This window comes from Mustela putorius, unplaced genomic scaffold, assembly GCF_011764305.1.
Source record: "Mustela putorius furo isolate JIRA1106 unplaced genomic scaffold, ASM1176430v1.1 tig00003853_pilon_pilon_pilon, whole genome shotgun sequence".
In the NCBI taxonomy this organism is placed as follows: Eukaryota; Metazoa; Chordata; class Mammalia; order Carnivora; family Mustelidae; genus Mustela; species Mustela putorius.
In genome coordinates this window covers 24,253,700-24,270,778 of record NW_025422005.1, presented here as the reverse complement: position 1 = coordinate 24,270,778, position 17,079 = coordinate 24,253,700, and the positions used below count along the sequence as shown (strand labels likewise).

The 17,079-nt window shown below is 49.4% G+C and overlaps 1 protein-coding gene across 4 annotated transcripts; it reads left to right on the top strand.

The window, feature by feature from the left end:
* Positions 1-578: 578 nt before the first annotated feature.
* On the top strand, positions 579-16,638 carry SYNC (syncoilin, intermediate filament protein). 4 transcript variants are annotated; one of them, XM_004740898.3, is made up of 5 exons: positions 579-738; positions 6,664-7,816; positions 14,843-14,967; positions 15,143-15,219; positions 16,358-16,638. In XM_004740898.3, the coding sequence occupies exons 1-5, from the start codon at positions 686-688 to the stop codon at positions 16,366-16,368; spliced, it is 1,419 nt and encodes a 472-aa protein (XP_004740955.2). In that variant the 5' UTR covers positions 579-685; the 3' UTR covers positions 16,369-16,638. The 4 variants fall into 4 exon arrangements, 3 of the variants coding, with proteins under 3 accessions (XP_004740955.2, XP_004740957.2, XP_004740954.2); XR_006601709.1 differs by having other exon boundaries at positions 14,843-15,219; positions 16,358-16,406; XM_004740900.3 differs by lacking the exon at positions 15,143-15,219.
* The last annotated feature ends 441 nt before the right edge of the window (positions 16,639-17,079 follow it).

The following is a 17,079-nucleotide window of genomic DNA, read 5'->3' as shown; positions in this document are numbered from 1 at the left end:
GCCTGCCTTGGAGGGGACAAAAGCGGGGCTGGGTCGGGGTGACAGGTGGCGCAGGAGGAGAGACTCCAGGAAATCTCGCAGCATGGGGGTGGCCCTCGGTGTTAAATCTGGACTCGACCTTATAGGCTTAAACCGATAGCCCTTCCCTAACTCCGGCAACAGGCTTCCGACTGTCCCCAAACGCACGGGGTGTGGCCGTGACCCCGCCCCCCAGCCCTTAGGACAGCTGCGGGGGACAGTGCGCTCCGGCCTCTCCCCCCACACCCCCTCCACCCGCGCGGGTGGGGATCGCAGGGCGCCGACCTGTGCGCGCTGGGGTGCTGGGTGCCTCTCAGTCCCCCAGCTCCCGAGCCCTGCCCCGCCGCAGAGCCACCCTACCCCCCGCCCCCGCAACTGGACTCTTGGAAAGAAAGGGTGAGAGAAAGAAGGTTCGGGAAGATCTCGGGGCCGGCAGATTTGGGAGACGCAGATCGGCCACCCCCCACCCCTGCCCCCGCCCCAGGCCGCACGGCCTGCTAGCTCCTCCTGCGGGCGGGGAGCTGGGGCCAAGTGGGCGCGCCCGGCCCGGGGCGGGCGGGATCCGGTGTCGGCGGCAGCTGCCAGTGCGGCGGGCGCGGGCGCGGAACAAGCGGCCCGCGGGGCGGGCTATTAATAACGCGGCCGCCCAGCCCGGGGTCGCGCAGCCATGGCAAGCCCGGAGCCCCGGCACGGCGGGGACGGCGCAGCCCAGGCCGCGAGGTAGGACAGTGCAGGGCCCGCGTCGCCGTCCCGTGGGGAGGGGGCGCTGGATGAGCCCCCCACCCCCACCCCCCAGCGAGCGCCTTCTGTCCTGGCTGGGGGTGGTGGGCCAGCCGGGGTGTGGCCCTGGCATCGGGCGTAGCCACCGGGCCGAGGGGAGACCGGGGAGGCCCGGGGTCCCGGCACCTCTGTTTGTCCGTGGCTTTTTATATTGCCCACTCCTCCTCCCGGGGCTGTGTGAGAAGAATCCCTTTCGGACTGGTGGTCATCAACCATCAAATGCCACGGGGCCAGACTGGCCGAGGACGCTCGCTCCCGGCTTTCCTTGAGACCTCACCCCAAATGCAACTGGAGATGGAGGCCTCCGTTTGCTGAATTCGCTGTGTGGAAGGGACTTGGTGCAAGGCTGGGCGGCTGCCAGCTGGGAGTTAGGAGTCTGTTCTGGTGGCTCCTTCTCTCCTGTTTGAGGCCTGGGATGGGGGTGAGGAGGGTCGCCCCTCCCGGAGCAGGAGGGGGGTCCTGGCAATGGCCTGGGGGCCCTGGAGGGGAGGCCTTCCCCCAGTCATCCACACTGTCCTCTAACCACTGCTCAGGGGGAAAGGGCCTGTGGCTCAGGAATTTGGGGCCAACATGGAGGATTTCTGCCCCAGGTCCGACTACAGCCCTGAGAAGGTAGAGGTCCAAATCCGCACGCCGTCCCCTCCTTCAGTGTCCCACACAGCACTCAGCGGAGTGTGGTTTTACCCATACAATCACCTGTATTGCCGTGTACACATTCAGGTGCACGCACAGGCAGACACACGCCAACTCCTGGCCGCACTGTGCCACAGACACTCCTGGCCATGGCACTGATGCAGAGCTGGGAGCCTTTGGAGTTCTCTAGGACCCACAGGGGCTGGCAGGGGCAGGCTGCTTGGTGTCCAAGGAAGCCTGAGGTCAAGGGTCCCAGCTGAGTGGGCTCCTCAGGCCTTGAGCCTCTGCCCATACTCTCCTTTTCCCCAGCTCCTTAGAGAGTGGCAGCTAGCTGAGTGAGGGCAGCGTCTAGCAGCAGCCAGACGCTGGGGTGGGGGAGGTGAGGGAGGCAACCATAGTTCATGGGGTAACAGTGCTGCCTGGGAGTCAGGGGGATGGGGTTCCACGTCTGGCCAGGCCACTTGACCTTGGGCAAGTTTCCTCTTTGGATCTCAGTGAGCTTCTCTGCCTGCCTTCCTTCTACAGAGCCCCACCCTGGGGTCCACAGGGAATGAGAACTGTACTTGTCCTTAGGAAATGGACTCTCAGGGGACACTCCACACTCACTGCTGTAACACAGAGCATTAGGTGCAAAGATGAGCTGTACACAGAGGGCCTTGAGAACGGGATAATGGCTTGTCTGTGAAATACTTTGCAGGAGAGACGTGGTTTGAGCAGGGCTCCAAGGACGAGTAGAGACACATACGAGCAGGTAAATAAGTCTATTTTGATCGGTAAGCTCCATTAGACCTGCTGTAGCTGTTGCACCTGTTTTATTTTAAATATTTTATTTATTTATTTGACAGAGAGAGACACAGCGAGAGAGGGAACACAAGCAGGACAAGTGGGAGAAGGAGAAGCAGGCTTCCTGCTGAGCAGGGAGCCAGATGCGTGGCTCAGTCCCAGGGCCCTGGGATCATGACCTGAGCCAAAGCAGATGCTTAAGGACTGAGCCACCCAGGCGCCCCTGTTGCACCTGTTTTAGAACTCGTGCCTGTTCTGGGAACAGAGGGGTCAGCGGGAGCTCCGGCCAGCCTTGGAGCTGGATGCCATCTTTTCCAGGCTCTGCCACTCACTTACAAGTGGTGGAACTTTGAGTGAGTTCTTTGCTTGGGGCTTCGGTTTCCTCATGTACAAAATGGGGTAAGGGTAAAAGATGAGCATCACATACATGACTATTTGTGTGAACGACTTGGAATCCTGCCTTGAGCGCCGTTCCATCATTCCAGGGGAGATCACTCAGCAAGAGCGTGCGGGGGCCGTCTGCTAGGAAAGTGGGGGCTCTTCTGAGGATCGAAGAGGGGCTGGCTGGCTGAGCAGGTGCAGCATTCCGGGCACCGAGGAGCGCTACCTTTCTAGGTAGCACAGGACCGTTTGCTAATCAGATGATGTACAACACGCTGTATTTTCTCAGCAGGATCCATTAGACACAGTGGGCTAGGAGTAGGAGGTGTGAAAGTGTTAGTGCATATTCTGGATTGTCAAGCACGGGGTGGGTGGTGGGGAGTAGAGTGAGCTGAGGCTGCGAAGGTATGTTGGGGCCACATCGTTAAGGGCTTTGAATCGATGCTGGGCCGTGGGCCGTGTGTGCGTGAAGTGGGGCGGCAAGGCTATGTTCGAGCAAGCTGTGGCACTGTAGAGAATGGATTGGCGTGAGAAGGAAGAAAGCCCGTTGGAAGGTGGGCATGGGAGTGCCGGTGTGCGAGGGGATGACTTGGAGTAGGGCCCTGGCAAGGGGATGAGGAGGGGACGGAGACTGGAGACTTTCTGAGATCAGTTAGTTCTCAGCGAGTTGGCTCTGTGAGGGAGGGAAAGAGCTGCTTAAGGATTCTTTGCCTCACCCACCTGCTGTATGAGGCTGCGCTTCTCTGCGCCGGAGAATATGGAGGTAGCGAGCCCGGGGAGCTGGGTAGCTTGAGATACCAGGTGACACCAGGTGAAGAGATCTAAACAACACCCTGAGGGATGGGGACAAACCAGGTGATGCTTGGGGCTGTCTCCAAGCTTTAGGTTTCAGTGCAGGTGCTGGGTTCTGGGAGGCCAGTGACGTCGGGGGCCTGGTGAAGCCACACTGGTGGTTTCCCAAGGACCACCGTTGAGACACAGAATGCGGAGACAGGGATTCCTGGGGTGCTAGAGAGGAGGACAGAATACACAACGATTTAGAAGAAATCTGGGGATGCCTGGGTGGTGTAGTCAGTTAAGCATCTGACTCTTGATTTCAGCTCAGGTCATGATCTCATGGTTGTGAGATCGAGCCCCGCGTTGGTCTCTGTGCTCAGCGTGGATTCTGCTTGAGACTCCCTCTCTCCCTCTGCCTCTGTTCCTCTCCCTACTTGCCCATGCTCTCTCGCTCTCTCTCTCTCTCAAAATAAATAGATCAAATCTTAGAATAAAAATAATCTGTAGTGGGAACTTGGAGCTAAGATATAGAGCTTAAAACCTGGACATAAGTAGGCTTGTCTTTTATTTTAAGATTTTATTTTTAAGTAATCTTTAAAGATTTTAGTATTTATTTGTCAGAAAGAGAGAGCACGCACAAGTAGGGGGAGCAGTAGGCAGAGGGAGAAGCAGGCTCCCTGTTGAGCAAGGAGCCCAATTTGGGACTCGATCCCAGGATCTCAGGATTGTGACCTGAGCCAAAGACAGATGCTTAACCGACTGAGACACTTAGACACCCTACAAGTAGGCTTTTTCAAGACAGAGAAATTATTATTATTATTTTTAAAAATATTTTATTTATTTTTTTGACAGACAGATCACAAGTAGGCAGAGAGAGAGAGACAAGGGAGGAAGCAGGCTCCCTGCTGAACAGAGAGCCCGATGCAGAGCTCGATCCCAGGACCCTGGGATCATGACTTGAGCCGAAGGCAGAGGCTTTAACCCACTGAGCCACCCAGGCACCCCAAGACAGAGAAATTATTTGATACAGGGGCTTTTCATTTATACATTATAGCTAAGGTAGCTTTCTTGAAAACGATACTCAAATTTAGTCTGTCTTCTAACTGGTGCCCATGGGGTATCTGAGTTCCCTTGAGCAAACTACTTAATCTCTTTTAACTTCATTTTCCCGATCTGTAAAATGGGGAAAATAAATGCAATTACCTCATACAAATGTTATGAGGATTAACTGAGTTGAGAAACATAAACCATTCAGAACACAGCCTGGCACATGTAAGACCTTTATTAGTGTCATTTATTGTTGTTATTTCCATGGTATTTTATATTTTCAAAAAATTGCTTAGAGATCCAAGGTAGGTAAAATGCAGTTGAAACAGGAAGGACCAGAGCCATCTGAAGGTCAAAGAAACAGGAGGCTATTCCTTAAGAGGCACTGGTTAAGCTAGCAGGGAGCCGACAGCTGGGTTAAGGAGCTTCTCAGCCAGAATCACAGAATCTGAATTCAGAGTCTTTGACGGGAACGCCTGGGTAGCTCAGTTGTTGGGCGTCTACCTTCGACCCTAGGTCATGGTCATGATCCCAGGGTCCTGGGATCGAGCCCACATGGGGCTCCCTGCTTGGCAGGGAGACTGCTTCTCCCTCTCCCACTCTCCCTGCTTGTGTTCCCTCTCTCGCTGTGTCTGTCAAAAAAAATAAATAAAATCTTAAAAAAAAAAAAAAAGAGTCTTTTGACAGACCAGAGGAGCCAATCCTAACAAGATGAGATCTTGTTTCATTTTGTTCTGTTTTGTTTTGGAGTGCGGAGGGGGGGTTTGGGGGGGAGGAGGGGAGGTTTGAAGGGGCAGAGGGAGAGAGAGAGACAATCTCAAGCAGGCTCCATGCCCAGAGAAGAGCCCGACGTGGGTGGGGCTCAATCCCACAACCCTGAGATCATGACCTGAGCCAAAATCAAGACTCAGATGCCTAGGGGCACCTGGATGGCTCAGTGGGTTAAGCCTCTGCCTTCAGCTCAGGGCATGATCTCAGGGTCCTTGAATCGAGCCCCACATCGGGCTCTCTGCTCAGCAGGGGGCCTGCCCCCCCCTTTCTCTCTGCCTGCCTCTCTGCCTGCTTGTGATCTCTGTCAAATAAATAAATAAAATCTTTAAAAAAAAAAAAAAAGACTTAGATGCCTAACCGACTGAGCCACCTCGATGCCCCAAGAAGATGAATGAAGTTTTACAGGAACAAGAGAGTGATTTAAAAGCACTTGGTGTGGAAGTCTTGTGTGTGCGTGTGTGTGTGTGTGTGTGTGAGAAAACTTCTTAAGGCTTTTAGTCAAACTCAGTATTTGCCAACGATATGATAGAGCTGTTCTATACTGGCCTTTAGCAATAGGTGTATAGTGTCCAGAGATTCACTGCTCAGAGCACACCCGGGTGCTGTTTCCAATACCCATCCCCAAGGAACAGCGACAATTTGGAGCCTAGTCAAAAGGAAGTGACCCAAATGAGGAGGGCACTGGACATTTTGGCATGCATGGAATAATCAAAAGATGTTCGTTTTCTTTAGGTGTCTAAAGAACTTACATGGGAAAGGAGGTAGGTTTGTCTGATCCTAGAAAGAGGAATCAAGCCTAGGTAAAAATTGCAGACAAGGATTGCCTGGGTGGCGCTGTTGGTTAAATATCTGACTCTTGGTTTCTGCTTAGGGTGTGACCTCAGGGTTGTGAGATGGAGCCCAGGTTGGGCTCTGGGCTCTGCATGGAGTCTGCTTGAGTTTCTCTCTCCTCCTTTTGTTCCTCCCACCATCCTCACTATCTCTCTAAAACAAATAAATCTTTTTTTTTTTTTTTTTTCCTAAAGACCATTTATTTGACAGAGAGCACAAGGAGGGAGCAGCAGGCAGAGGGAGCAGGGAGCCTGACGGGGGGCTTAATCCCAGGACCCTGGGATCATAACCTGAGCTGAAGGCAGATGCTTAACCTACTAAAGCAGCCAGGTGCCCCTAAAATAAATTTTAAAAAAATCGCAGAGAAGGTTTTACTTCAGCGCTAGAATTTTCTTATGACAGTGGAACAAATAGTGGTGGCTCAGGTGTGAGTTTCTTGGCCTTGAAGGTCTAAACACTGACATCACGGGGGTGTTGCTGGGGGACCTGAGCTATGCGTGGAGGGGGACAGACTGATGGGAGGGAGCAGACAAGTGCTCTCTGAGATGTGGGAACCGGATATGGATATAACCCTAATGGTTGCCGTTGCCAACCATCCTGGGATGGTGGCTGTCCTCTCACTTTAAGTCATTTCTCTTGCAGGGAGACAAGAGCAGAAGCCACTTCTCCTCTTGAAGAGGAGAGCTTGGAATCCCCCCATGAGCCCAGGACTCTGGACCCAGAAGTGACTCTGTCTTTGAAGGGGACCTTGAACTTAGAGGACATTCTCTACCTGGGGGACACAGGTGACCTTGATGAGCTAGATGAGATACTGTGTGTGGAAGAGACGGAGCAGCCTGAGGAGACCCTGTACATCGAGGAGACCAGGCAGCCAGGTGAGGCCCTGCACGTGGACGAGCCTGTGAAGCCAGAGGAGATCCCCTGTGTGGAAGAGCCGGCGCAGCCGGAAAAGAGCGCAAGCCCAGAGCAGACCGGTGATGGGGGAGAGACGGTCACGTGCGAGGAGAAACCCAGCCCTGAGGAGGGCCTCAGCTCCGGGCTGAGTGCCAGCACCGAGAGCCTGAGCATAGAGGACCTGGAACTGCTGGAGCAGCGTTTCCAGCAGTGCGTGCAAGCCGTGGCCCAGCTGGAGGAGGAGCGGGACCAGCTCATCCACGAGCTGGTGTTGCTCCGGGAACCGGCCCTGCAGGAGGTGCAGCGGGTCCATGAGGACATCCAGGTGGCCTACAAGCGGCACGCCCAAGCCGAGCTGGAGAGGGACGGGCTGAGGGAGGAGATCCGGCTGGTCAAGCAGAGGCTCTTCAAGGTGACCAAGGAGTGTGTGGCCTACCAGTACCAGCTGGAGTGCCGCCGGCAGGACGTGGCCCAGTTCAACGAGCTGCGGGAGGCGCTGACCGCCCGGGCGGCCCAGCTCTCCGAGGAACTGGCTGGGCTCCGCGAGGCCTACCAGAAGCAGAAGGAGCAGTTACGGCAACAGCTCGAAGCACCGCCAAGCCAGAGCGACGGGCACTTTCTGCAGGAGAGCCGGCGGCTCTCTGCCCAGTTTGAGAACCTCATGGCTGAGAGCCGCCAGGGCTTGGAGGAGGAGTACGAGCCTCAGCTGCTGCGCCTCCTGGAGAGGAAGGAGGCGGCAGCCAAAGCCCTCCAGAAGACCCTGGCGGAGATCCAGGAGATGAAGGAGGCCCTGAGACCCCTGCAGGCAGAGGCCCGGCAGCTGCAGCTGCAGAACAGGAACCTGGAGGACCAGATCACGCTCGTGAGGCAGAAGCGGGACGAGGAGGTGCAGCAGTACCGGGTAGGCCACCCCCCGCCCGGGCGCCCCAGAAGTGCAGCCCGTTAGTTAGCCCGGGGCAGGAACCATTGACCCAATCAGTGGCCTTGTAGGCACTCCAAAGGCTCCTCTCCCGCAAGGGATGTACGCCCCCCCAACCCCCCCTCCCCGCCCCGGCAGCCACTCCCTTCCCTGCTCTATCCACTCCTCACTGCGCTCAGGCAGGCCCGGGCTAGGCACCAGAAGCTGTCTGCACCCCTAGTGCGTGCAGCACCCCAACACTCAGTCCTCTCGTTAATTTTCCGAGTCAAGTATTGGTGCTTTCAAAGATGAGACAGGCTCAGTGCGCTGGTCTGTCTGTCTGACCCAGTGCACGTTCCACCTTACAGAATCACACTTGGGTAGAGAGAGCGGGAGGGGTGGAGGCTAGTCGGGATGTTCCTTCTCTCCTTCCCTCTGTACTCCCCCTTGGGTCCTACCTGTCCCACCTCTGCCTGAAGCTTCCCAGTTGTAAAACTGGGATGAGGGACACTTGGCGGGCTCTGTTTGGTAGGGCACACAACTCTCCATCTCAAGGTTGTGAGTTCGAGCCCTACACTGGGTATAGAGATTTCTTTTTCCTTTTTCTTTCTTTCTTTTCTTTTTTTTTTTTTTAAAGATTTTATTTATTTATTTGCAGACAGACATCACAAGTAGGCAGAGAGAGAGGAGGAAGCAGGCTCCCCACAGAGCAGAGAGCCCAATGTGGGATCCCAGGATCCCAGGACCCTGGGGATCATGACTGGTGCCAAAGGCAGAGGCTTTAACCCACTGAGCCACCCAGGCGCCTCAGTATAGAGATTTCTTAAAAACACACACAACTGGGATGAAATCTATAAAGCTCTATTCTAAAAAAAAAAAAAAAAACTCTATTCTTCATTTTTTTTTTGTGCGTTGTCACCATTTCACTTGCATTTGAGTTACTTCTGATTAAGTCTGAATCAGTTCTTTTTTTTGTTTGTTTTTAAGATTTTACTTATTTGCTTGTCAGACTGAGAGCACGCACAAGCAGGGGTTGCTGCAGGCAGAGGGAGAAGTAGGCTCCCTACTGACCAGATGTGGGACTCCATCCCGGCACTTTGGGATCATGACCTGAGTTGAAGGCAGACACCTAACCTACTGAGCCACCCAGGCGCCCCCAATCTCTTTATAGACAGAGAGGGGTATAAACACTAAGTTGAAAACACAATTTTGTTTGTCTCTCCCACAGACTGTGAGCTTTCAGAAGGGAGTATGGTTTACTTATTTCTGCCACTCCAGCTCAGAGGACACATCAGTTTAATGCTGACGTAAGCATCACTGACCACTGGGAAAGCCCCTCAGAGCAGTATTTTCCTCTTTTGAAACACACATTCCTTCGGATAAACTTAAAAAGCTTATGCCCTTCCGGAGATTCTCATACATCCTACAAGGAACAAATCCTCTGTTGAAAATGGCTGCATTCACTTTATTCAAGATTTTGTCAAGCTTTCTGTAGCTTGTATTACGACAGCAAAGGGGTTTTTGGTCCTAATAGTGAATATATTGTGTACTACCCTCAGTAACCCGCCCCCCCCCACTGCTTTTTTAATTGGTTCACAATCTAGTGAAGGAGTTTTATTTATTTTTAAATAAATACTATCCCTTTTTTTTTTTAGGTTTTATTTATTTATTTGAAAGACAAAGATCACAAGCAGGCAGAGAGGCAGGCAGAGAGAGAGGAGGATGCAGGCTCCCTGCCGAGTAGAGAGTCCAATGCGGGGCTCGATTCCAGGACCCTGGGATCATAACCCGACCCAAAAGCAGAGGCTTTAACCCACTGAGCCACCTAGGTGCCCCAATAAATACTATCCTTAACAGTTTGTACTCACACAGACATTAATATTTGTAACCCGGGGGAGAAAGTAGCATGTGGGATTTAAGAGAGGTGAAGATAAGAGTGCTATAGGATAATGAAATTATTTTAGTCATCGGTTAAGTCACAGAACACTTCATAGAATAACAGGTGTTATTTGAGTTGGCTATTGAAGTTTAGGCAAGATCTAGACCAGTGCTGTCCAAAAGAAGTACGCAAGCCACATACAGAATTTTAAACTTTCTAGTAACCACATTGAAACAGTAAGAAATAGGTGAAAGTAATTTTGATATATTTAACACAAGATATGCAAAATATGTAGAGACTTGGCTCCATGTGAGAGTTGAAAAACTGAAAGCTGGGGTGCCAGAGTGGCTCAGGTCATGATCCTGGGGTCCTGGGATTGAGCTCCATGTCAGGCTCCTTGCTCAGCGGGGAGTCTGCTTCTCCCTCTGCCCCTCCCCCCACTCATGTACGTATATATGTGTGTGTGTGTCTCCCCCTCTCTCTAATAAATAAATAAAATCTTAAAAAAAAAAACACCCCAAAAACCTGAAAGGTGATTTGAACTGGAAAGGCAGGTTGGGTAGTCTGAAATCCAGACTAGGTAATGTGCAGACGGCTGTATCAGTAAAGGTATTTGATTTAAGGGAGTGACAAGACTGCCTCTCTGCCTTTAGAAAAAGTACTGGTAGCAGTGTGCAAAAATGGGCCGGAGACCTAGAAGCTAGGGCACTAGTGAGGAAGCTATGATAGGTAAGAGGAAAAAATGGTAGTGGGAATACGAGGAAGGGGAGGGATTCAAGAACAAATGCAGGCCACCGACTGAAGAGGGTTGAGGTGAGAAGTCACCAGGGTGTTGAGACCTCAGGCAAGGCCAGCTGGGACAGTGGTGCCATCAACAGGGAATCCTCTGGGGGTGCTTTTTTGTTTTTTAAAGATTTGAGAGAGAGTGTATAAGCAGGGGGAGGAGCAGAGGGAGAGGGACAAACAGACTCTGTGCTGAGTGCAGAGCCAGACTTGGGGTTTGATCTCGTGACCCTGAGCCAAAACCAAGAATCAGGCACCCGACCCAACTGACTGAGCCACCCAGGTGCCCCCTCTGGGGAAGTTTTCTGACACAAAATGAGGGTTGTACGGTTTCCTGCCCTCCCCCACCCTCCTGCCATGATTTTCATCTCTGAACTGGCTTTGTTTCAGATTTGATGGTCAGTGCAGCTTCCCAAAGATTATTTTATGAAAAACAATCTTGATGAAATGTCTCCTACTGCTGTATCATAAAGTGGGAATCAAGGTCTAAGTGAGCAAATTCTTCTTTCTGAAATGGCTTCCCGGACTGCCAAAGGTCACTTACAGCACTGGACTACTTTTCAAGGGTACCCTTCACTCTTGTGGTTGTAAACTTTGCCTCTTTCATTGCCATTATCTGTTCATTCAACAAATACTTTGTTAGTGCCTACTTACCATGTGGCAGGCAGTGAGCTAGGTACTGGCAGAAGAGAGGAGATGAGAAATGGGGGCGGGGATATATAGTTTATAGTCAGTATTTATAGTCCAGGAAGGATACTGGATAAAATGAATACATTTTATAAAATCTAAGACACTTGATTTTCTTAAGATTTTACTTATTTGAGAGAGAGAGAGAGAGCGCGCGCGCGCAGGAGGAAGAGCATGGGGGGGGGGCAAAGGGAAGAGAAGCAGGCTCTCCACTGAGCAGGGAGCCCCATGTGGGTGGGACCTGACCCCAGGACCCTGAGATCACGACCTGAGCTGAAGGCAGATGCTTAACTGACCAACTAGGCCACCCAGGCCCCTAAGACAATTGATTTTAAGATGCACCCTGACCTGAGATGTTAAAATGTGAAAGCCTTAGAATCAATGAAATTAATATTCTTCAATCTAATAAACACTGTGAAAGTTGTAGGAATAAGGCATTATACCAGTGAAGTAGATATAATTACCCCTGCCTGGGGAAGCACAGGGGAAATTTCATTTTTAACAATAGCTGGCATGTATTTTTCTTTCTTTACATGTATTAATTCATTTACTCCTCACCTGTCTGTGAGTTAGGTATGAATTAATCATTGGTCACCAGAAAAATGAGAAGAGATGAGACAGAGAAATTAAGTCATTTGTTCAGGGTTGTATGGCTAGGAAGTGATGGAAGGAGGACTCTGACCTTGTGCAATCTAGCTGAAGTTCACATTCAACTTCACAAGGTGTTTGAGCTGAGCCTTGAATACATTCATTGGGTAGACAAGGGAAAGGCATTCCAGGCAGAGGAACAACTTACACAAAAGCGTGGAAAGACAAAAAGACATTGTTAAGGGAAGTGAGCTCAGTGTAGTTGAATCATATGTAAGCAGTAGACAGATGTGGCTGGAGAGGTGGACTGGGACCAGACTGTAAAGGGTTTTTTATGTATTCAGTCAGTGGTTTTTAAAGATTTTATTTATTTATTTGACAGAGAGAGATCACAAGTAGGCAGAGAGAGGAGGAAGCAGGCTCCCTGCTGAGCAGAGAGCCCGATGCGGGACTTGATCCCAGGACCCTGAGATCATGACCTGAGCCGAAGGCAGCAGCTTAACCCACTGAGCCACCCAGGCACCCTCAGTCAGTGGTTTTCAAAAAAAAAGGTTTTCTCCAAAGCCACAGACCCTTTTCCCCAAACAGAATCTTACATGGAAAGGTAAAAACGAGGAGCCACTTTCTGTGGCAAGGGCACTTCAATATGGCCTCCTCCTGGGGTTTCATGGAGAAATTTGAGGACCACTGAAGAGCCATTAGATAGGATGGCAGCAAAGTGAGCTGTAGAGAATGAGCTCTAAGCCAGGGGCAAATCCTGGCTCTACCACTTCTTTTTTAAGTTTTGTTTCACTAAGCTCTATACCCAACATAGGGCTTGAACTCATGACCCTGAGATCAAGAGCCACTTGAGCGACTCTTCCCGTTGAGCCAGCCAGTCACCCCTGGCTCCAGCACTTCTAACTGGGAAACTCTGGACAAATTACTTAACCTGTGACTGCAGTCCCTCACAGTGCACTGGGATTAGGAGTAATACACGGCACAGGGCTGGTGCAGCGGATGAACTAGGTAATGTTTGTGAAGCCCTTGCAATGGTGCCTGGCACATATGTACATGCTCTTAAAAACAGAGTGAGTGGGATGAACTGAAAGAGCCTGGAAAGACCACTCATGAGGGAGAGATAATGTAAGATACATGAAGTAAAATATTTGGGTAGGATTTGGTGACTGGTGTAGTAGGCGGAACGAGGAACTTGCTGAGAATGTTGTCGAGGTTTTTAGCTGAATTTGGGAGGTCACTTATGCTGAACTATGGAATGTCTACTGTCTACATATTTCACATCAAGCATTGTGGGTAGGGTGCTAAGACAGAAACCTACAATCTGACTGGGAGTTAGACACGAATAAAAAAGATAGTGACAACACAGCAGATGCTGTCTAGGTGACAGGCCCTATTTATAGTACTCGAGAGCCACATGAGGCCCATAGTGGCTTCCATACCACATAGTGCAGGCTACAGCAAAGTTTGTATGGAAGAGTAACATTTGTTCCAGTTAGAGGTAAGGGTCAAACCAGAGGGGGTCTGAATGGCAGACTAAAGAGGTGGAAAGCCTTTGAAAGACTGAAACGATAAAGCAGTTTTGGAAAGTGAATCTAGTTGGCGCTACACAGCATTGAGACTGGATGTCTTTAATGGCAGTCACTATGGCAATATTTACTTCTTTCTGTGACATCGTTCCTGTCAATTTATCACTCATGGTACAGATTGCCTTCCCAAGCGTGTACTTTAACACCTCGCCAAAACAAAGGTTTGCTGGCGATCTCTGGGAGGCTTGGGAAATTGGGGCAGAGAGGTATGCAGATGCTTCCCTTCAGAAGACAGCTTAGATGGTACGGTTGCATCTCTGTGTGGTGCCAGAGTATGGCTAAGGCACTAAAAAAAGGCCTTTTGGTAAGGTTGGTGGAAGTCGGGATTCAGCGAGTATCAAACGCCACAGATTGCTGTGCTACAAGCCCACCAAGGATGGCTCAGAGAACCAATTATTTGGATCCTTCTAGTAACAGCATGTACCCAAACTGGATTCCTATCTTCTTATTCTTCAAAATCTGAGGTGAAGTCATTACCCCTTTAAAATAGACATTCTGACTTCAACCTTCCCTTCCCGTCTCCCTCAGTCTGTGGAACAAGGATCCACGCCAGCCAGCAACTATGCCAGAGACGGACTTGCTGACATCTTCCTTACCTCACTCCTCAGGCATTAATTCGAGGCAGAAACAGTTTACAGAACATATCCTGTCTGGGTTTGGCAGAATGGGAAACAGTTATCTTAAGGCTCCTGAGGGCCTCCAGGGCATGGCTTCCTCATCTTCCAACTTAGCACTTTGGAATGAATTCAGTCTTTTAGTATAATGAGTACAGGATATAGGAAATTAACAATTATGACAGCCAACATCCTAATAAAGCCCCTATTTGCATAATAGGATGTTACAGTTAAGTACCAGGTAGCACGATCTTGGAGTTCAAGGAGGTTCAAATATGAAACTTGTATTTACTGTTTTCCTATGAACAACTGGACTTCTAGTAGCTGAACTCTTCTGGAATTAGTTAATAATTGCTTACAAAGAGTTGATTTCTTTTTGTCTTTTTAAAGTAAGCTCCACGCCCAACATGGGGCTCGAACTTAGAACCCTGAGATCAAGAGTCACATGTTCCACAGACTGAGCCAGCCGGGGGCCCAAAGACTTGGTTTAAGTTAAATTAAGTCGCAGATGATAGAAAAACGGATTATCCTAACAGAAACAAACCGGCACAGAGCCAGAGGTCCATAAAACTCTCAGCACACCGATGAGAGGACCAAAACCCTCCCCCACATTTAACACTGCAAAACAAACAAAAATCCTCTGAGCACCCACCCACCCAGTGCAGGATTCTATTAAACAGTCATCTGCAGGTACAGACGAGACTCCTGTCAGGTCCCCATCGGCAAAAGCAGGATCGCTCTGTCCAAACGCCTCTTTGAACTTGTTTCTCAACCTCAGCACTGGTGTGAAAGTTAAACCATGTGTAAGAAAGTGCTTTATCAACTGTAACGGACAGTGTCCATTGTGGTACTGTTCTGCTCCTTAGAGACGTTCTTGTCCTTCCCGCTGCAGGAACAGCTGGAGGAAATGGAAGAGCGACAGAGGCAGTTGAGGAGCGGCCTGCAACTCCAGCAGCAGAAGAACAAAGAGCTGGAGCAGCTGCGGATCAGCCTCGCCGGAGAGCTCTCTACCTATAAGTCAGTTCTCGCCGGTGCCCCGCTTTTAACCGACGCTGGCAGAGGGGATGGTGGGGAGGGCAGGTGTTGCTCAGGGGAAATTTCACTGAGCAGGGAAAAGCAGAACAACAGCTTGGGACAATATTCAAATTGTGCTCACCCATGACAGATGGAAAACGGATCTCTTTTTTTAAAGGGCTATGCTACCCAAGAGCCTGGGACAGGCTAATGCTCCCACTTCTCAGGCAGGTGGAACGGAGACTCAGTCCCAAGGTGATCCTTGAGGGTACAAGAGTGGTGTTTGCCCTGTTGCTGCTTCTAACAATACTAATGCCTTAAGAAAACTTAGAGTGTGTCCAATGACAAGTCAGGTAGGAATAATGCGTACCTACACATTGCCTGGTTTAAGCGTTCAGGGGTCACTTGGAACGTTTCGGTTTCTAGCAGGACTCAAAATATGCTCTAATTATTGCCAGGAATTCGGTAACAGGATGACACATCCGGGCTCTATGCATTCTTACTTTCCTTGGCCTATCCTACCCCATCTGCTATTCATAAATAGCTTCCTTAGAATAGCAGAGAAGAGAGTTATGCTACCTAATTCAGACTATGACAAAGGAGGCCAAAAGGCTAAATTAATCTGTAAGTCATAAAAAAGGCTCAAGTGGGTGTTGTTTATAGCCTGTGGGACAGGATTACTGCTTAATATAGGAAATAAGCAATATACCTATCCATTAATTTCTTTATATACTAATGTTCTTATATTCTGTATAAAGTCCTATATTCTCTCGAATAAAGAAACTAAGGAAAAAAGGTCTGGGTCAAGTTGTATACTAGACAGATGCCCATAAATCTTATTCTTAATTTCCCAGTTAATCTTGTGTCTTGGATACAAACTCACAAATAACAATTATTAACCAATACTTTTCCTAACTTACTAGCATTTTTTCTTTTACCGTGTTTTATCCGGGCATGACTGATTATGCTTATTGTTTGGGAGATTAGAGAACCTTGTAATTGAGGAAAATGATATGTCAAACACCTTTGTGCAGATCAGATTAAAAGTACAAGAGGCAAAGGGCAACAACTCCTCTTAACGAAACGAAACTACAGAATCCCAGTTACTCTAATACTCTTGTAAGGTTAACCTGGGCAGAGAAAATCTCTAGCTAGCCCCTCTCTTCACCACCACACAGGTTACCATTCATTCTGTTCTGCAAATAAGAGGCACCCAAATAGGCATTTGGCAAGGAGAAATGCATCCCTAATCCTATGTAAATTACACTCTAGCAATCTCTCCCCAATTTAGCACTAACTAAACTTCAGAAGTTCATTGGCATGAACTTTACACTGTATTATTTCAAGTTGACCCAAGTATGAACTTATTTTTTGTCTTTTCTCAATTTTACAGGGGCTGTTTAGAAACGTATGGCCGAATCTGTAACCCAGAAACAACAGCAAAAAACTTTTTAGCAAAGGATAACTAAGTACCTTTTGGACATACTTTTTTCCAGAGAAGGGAGTGCTAAGGACTTGGCAAGCAGTTCACCCTGGGAATGCCACAAATACTGGCTGACCTGTTTAAAAAGAGTTGAAGGCTGGCTGGAGGCAGAATGCCATCAGTCAGGACTTAGGTGGAGTCTAGTTCATAGGCTGCTGGTACCAATCTCTGTGCATGCAGGAATGGAAAAATGAGCCTTCTGTCCTCTGGCAGCAACTCCCACGTGCACAGAGTAAAGGATGGATGTATGGACAGACACACTTTAGTGTTGTGAAGAATGTATCTTGCCTTGTGTTGACCCAAAACAAAAATCTTTTTTTGGAGGTAGGGTCAAAAAGGCAGCCGACTTTCACGATATGGGTTTACAATTTGAATTCCTTTGTGCCATGAGTGTTAGACTTTAAAATGAATTCTTTTACAAAGTTTTAGTCTGTGTGGACTCATATAGTTTACTCCTGTGTCAAGATAATTTTCACTACACTCTAAAAGAACTACTGACTTGGAAAAAAGAAACCAATCTAGAATTGAACTGAAAGGTTTAAGGGTACTGATATTTTCCCAAAGACTGTGCTCATGAAAATGATTTTCAGTCAGTGATGTATTCCTTTAAACTGAGTGACTGGCAAAGAGCC

Excerpts from the sequence above, each read along its gene's own strand:
- SYNC (XM_004740897.3), top strand. The coding sequence starts at position 686 with ATGGCAAGCCCGGAGCCCCGGCACGGCGGGGACGGCGCAGCCCAGGCC. Across the intron at positions 739-6,663 it reads GGCGCAGCCCAGGCCGCGAG|GGAGACAAGAGCAGAAGCCA; the intron begins GTAGGACAGTGC and ends TTTCTCTTGCAG. Across the intron at positions 7,817-14,842 it reads AGGAGGTGCAGCAGTACCGG|GAACAGCTGGAGGAAATGGA; the intron begins GTAGGCCACCCC and ends TTCCCGCTGCAG.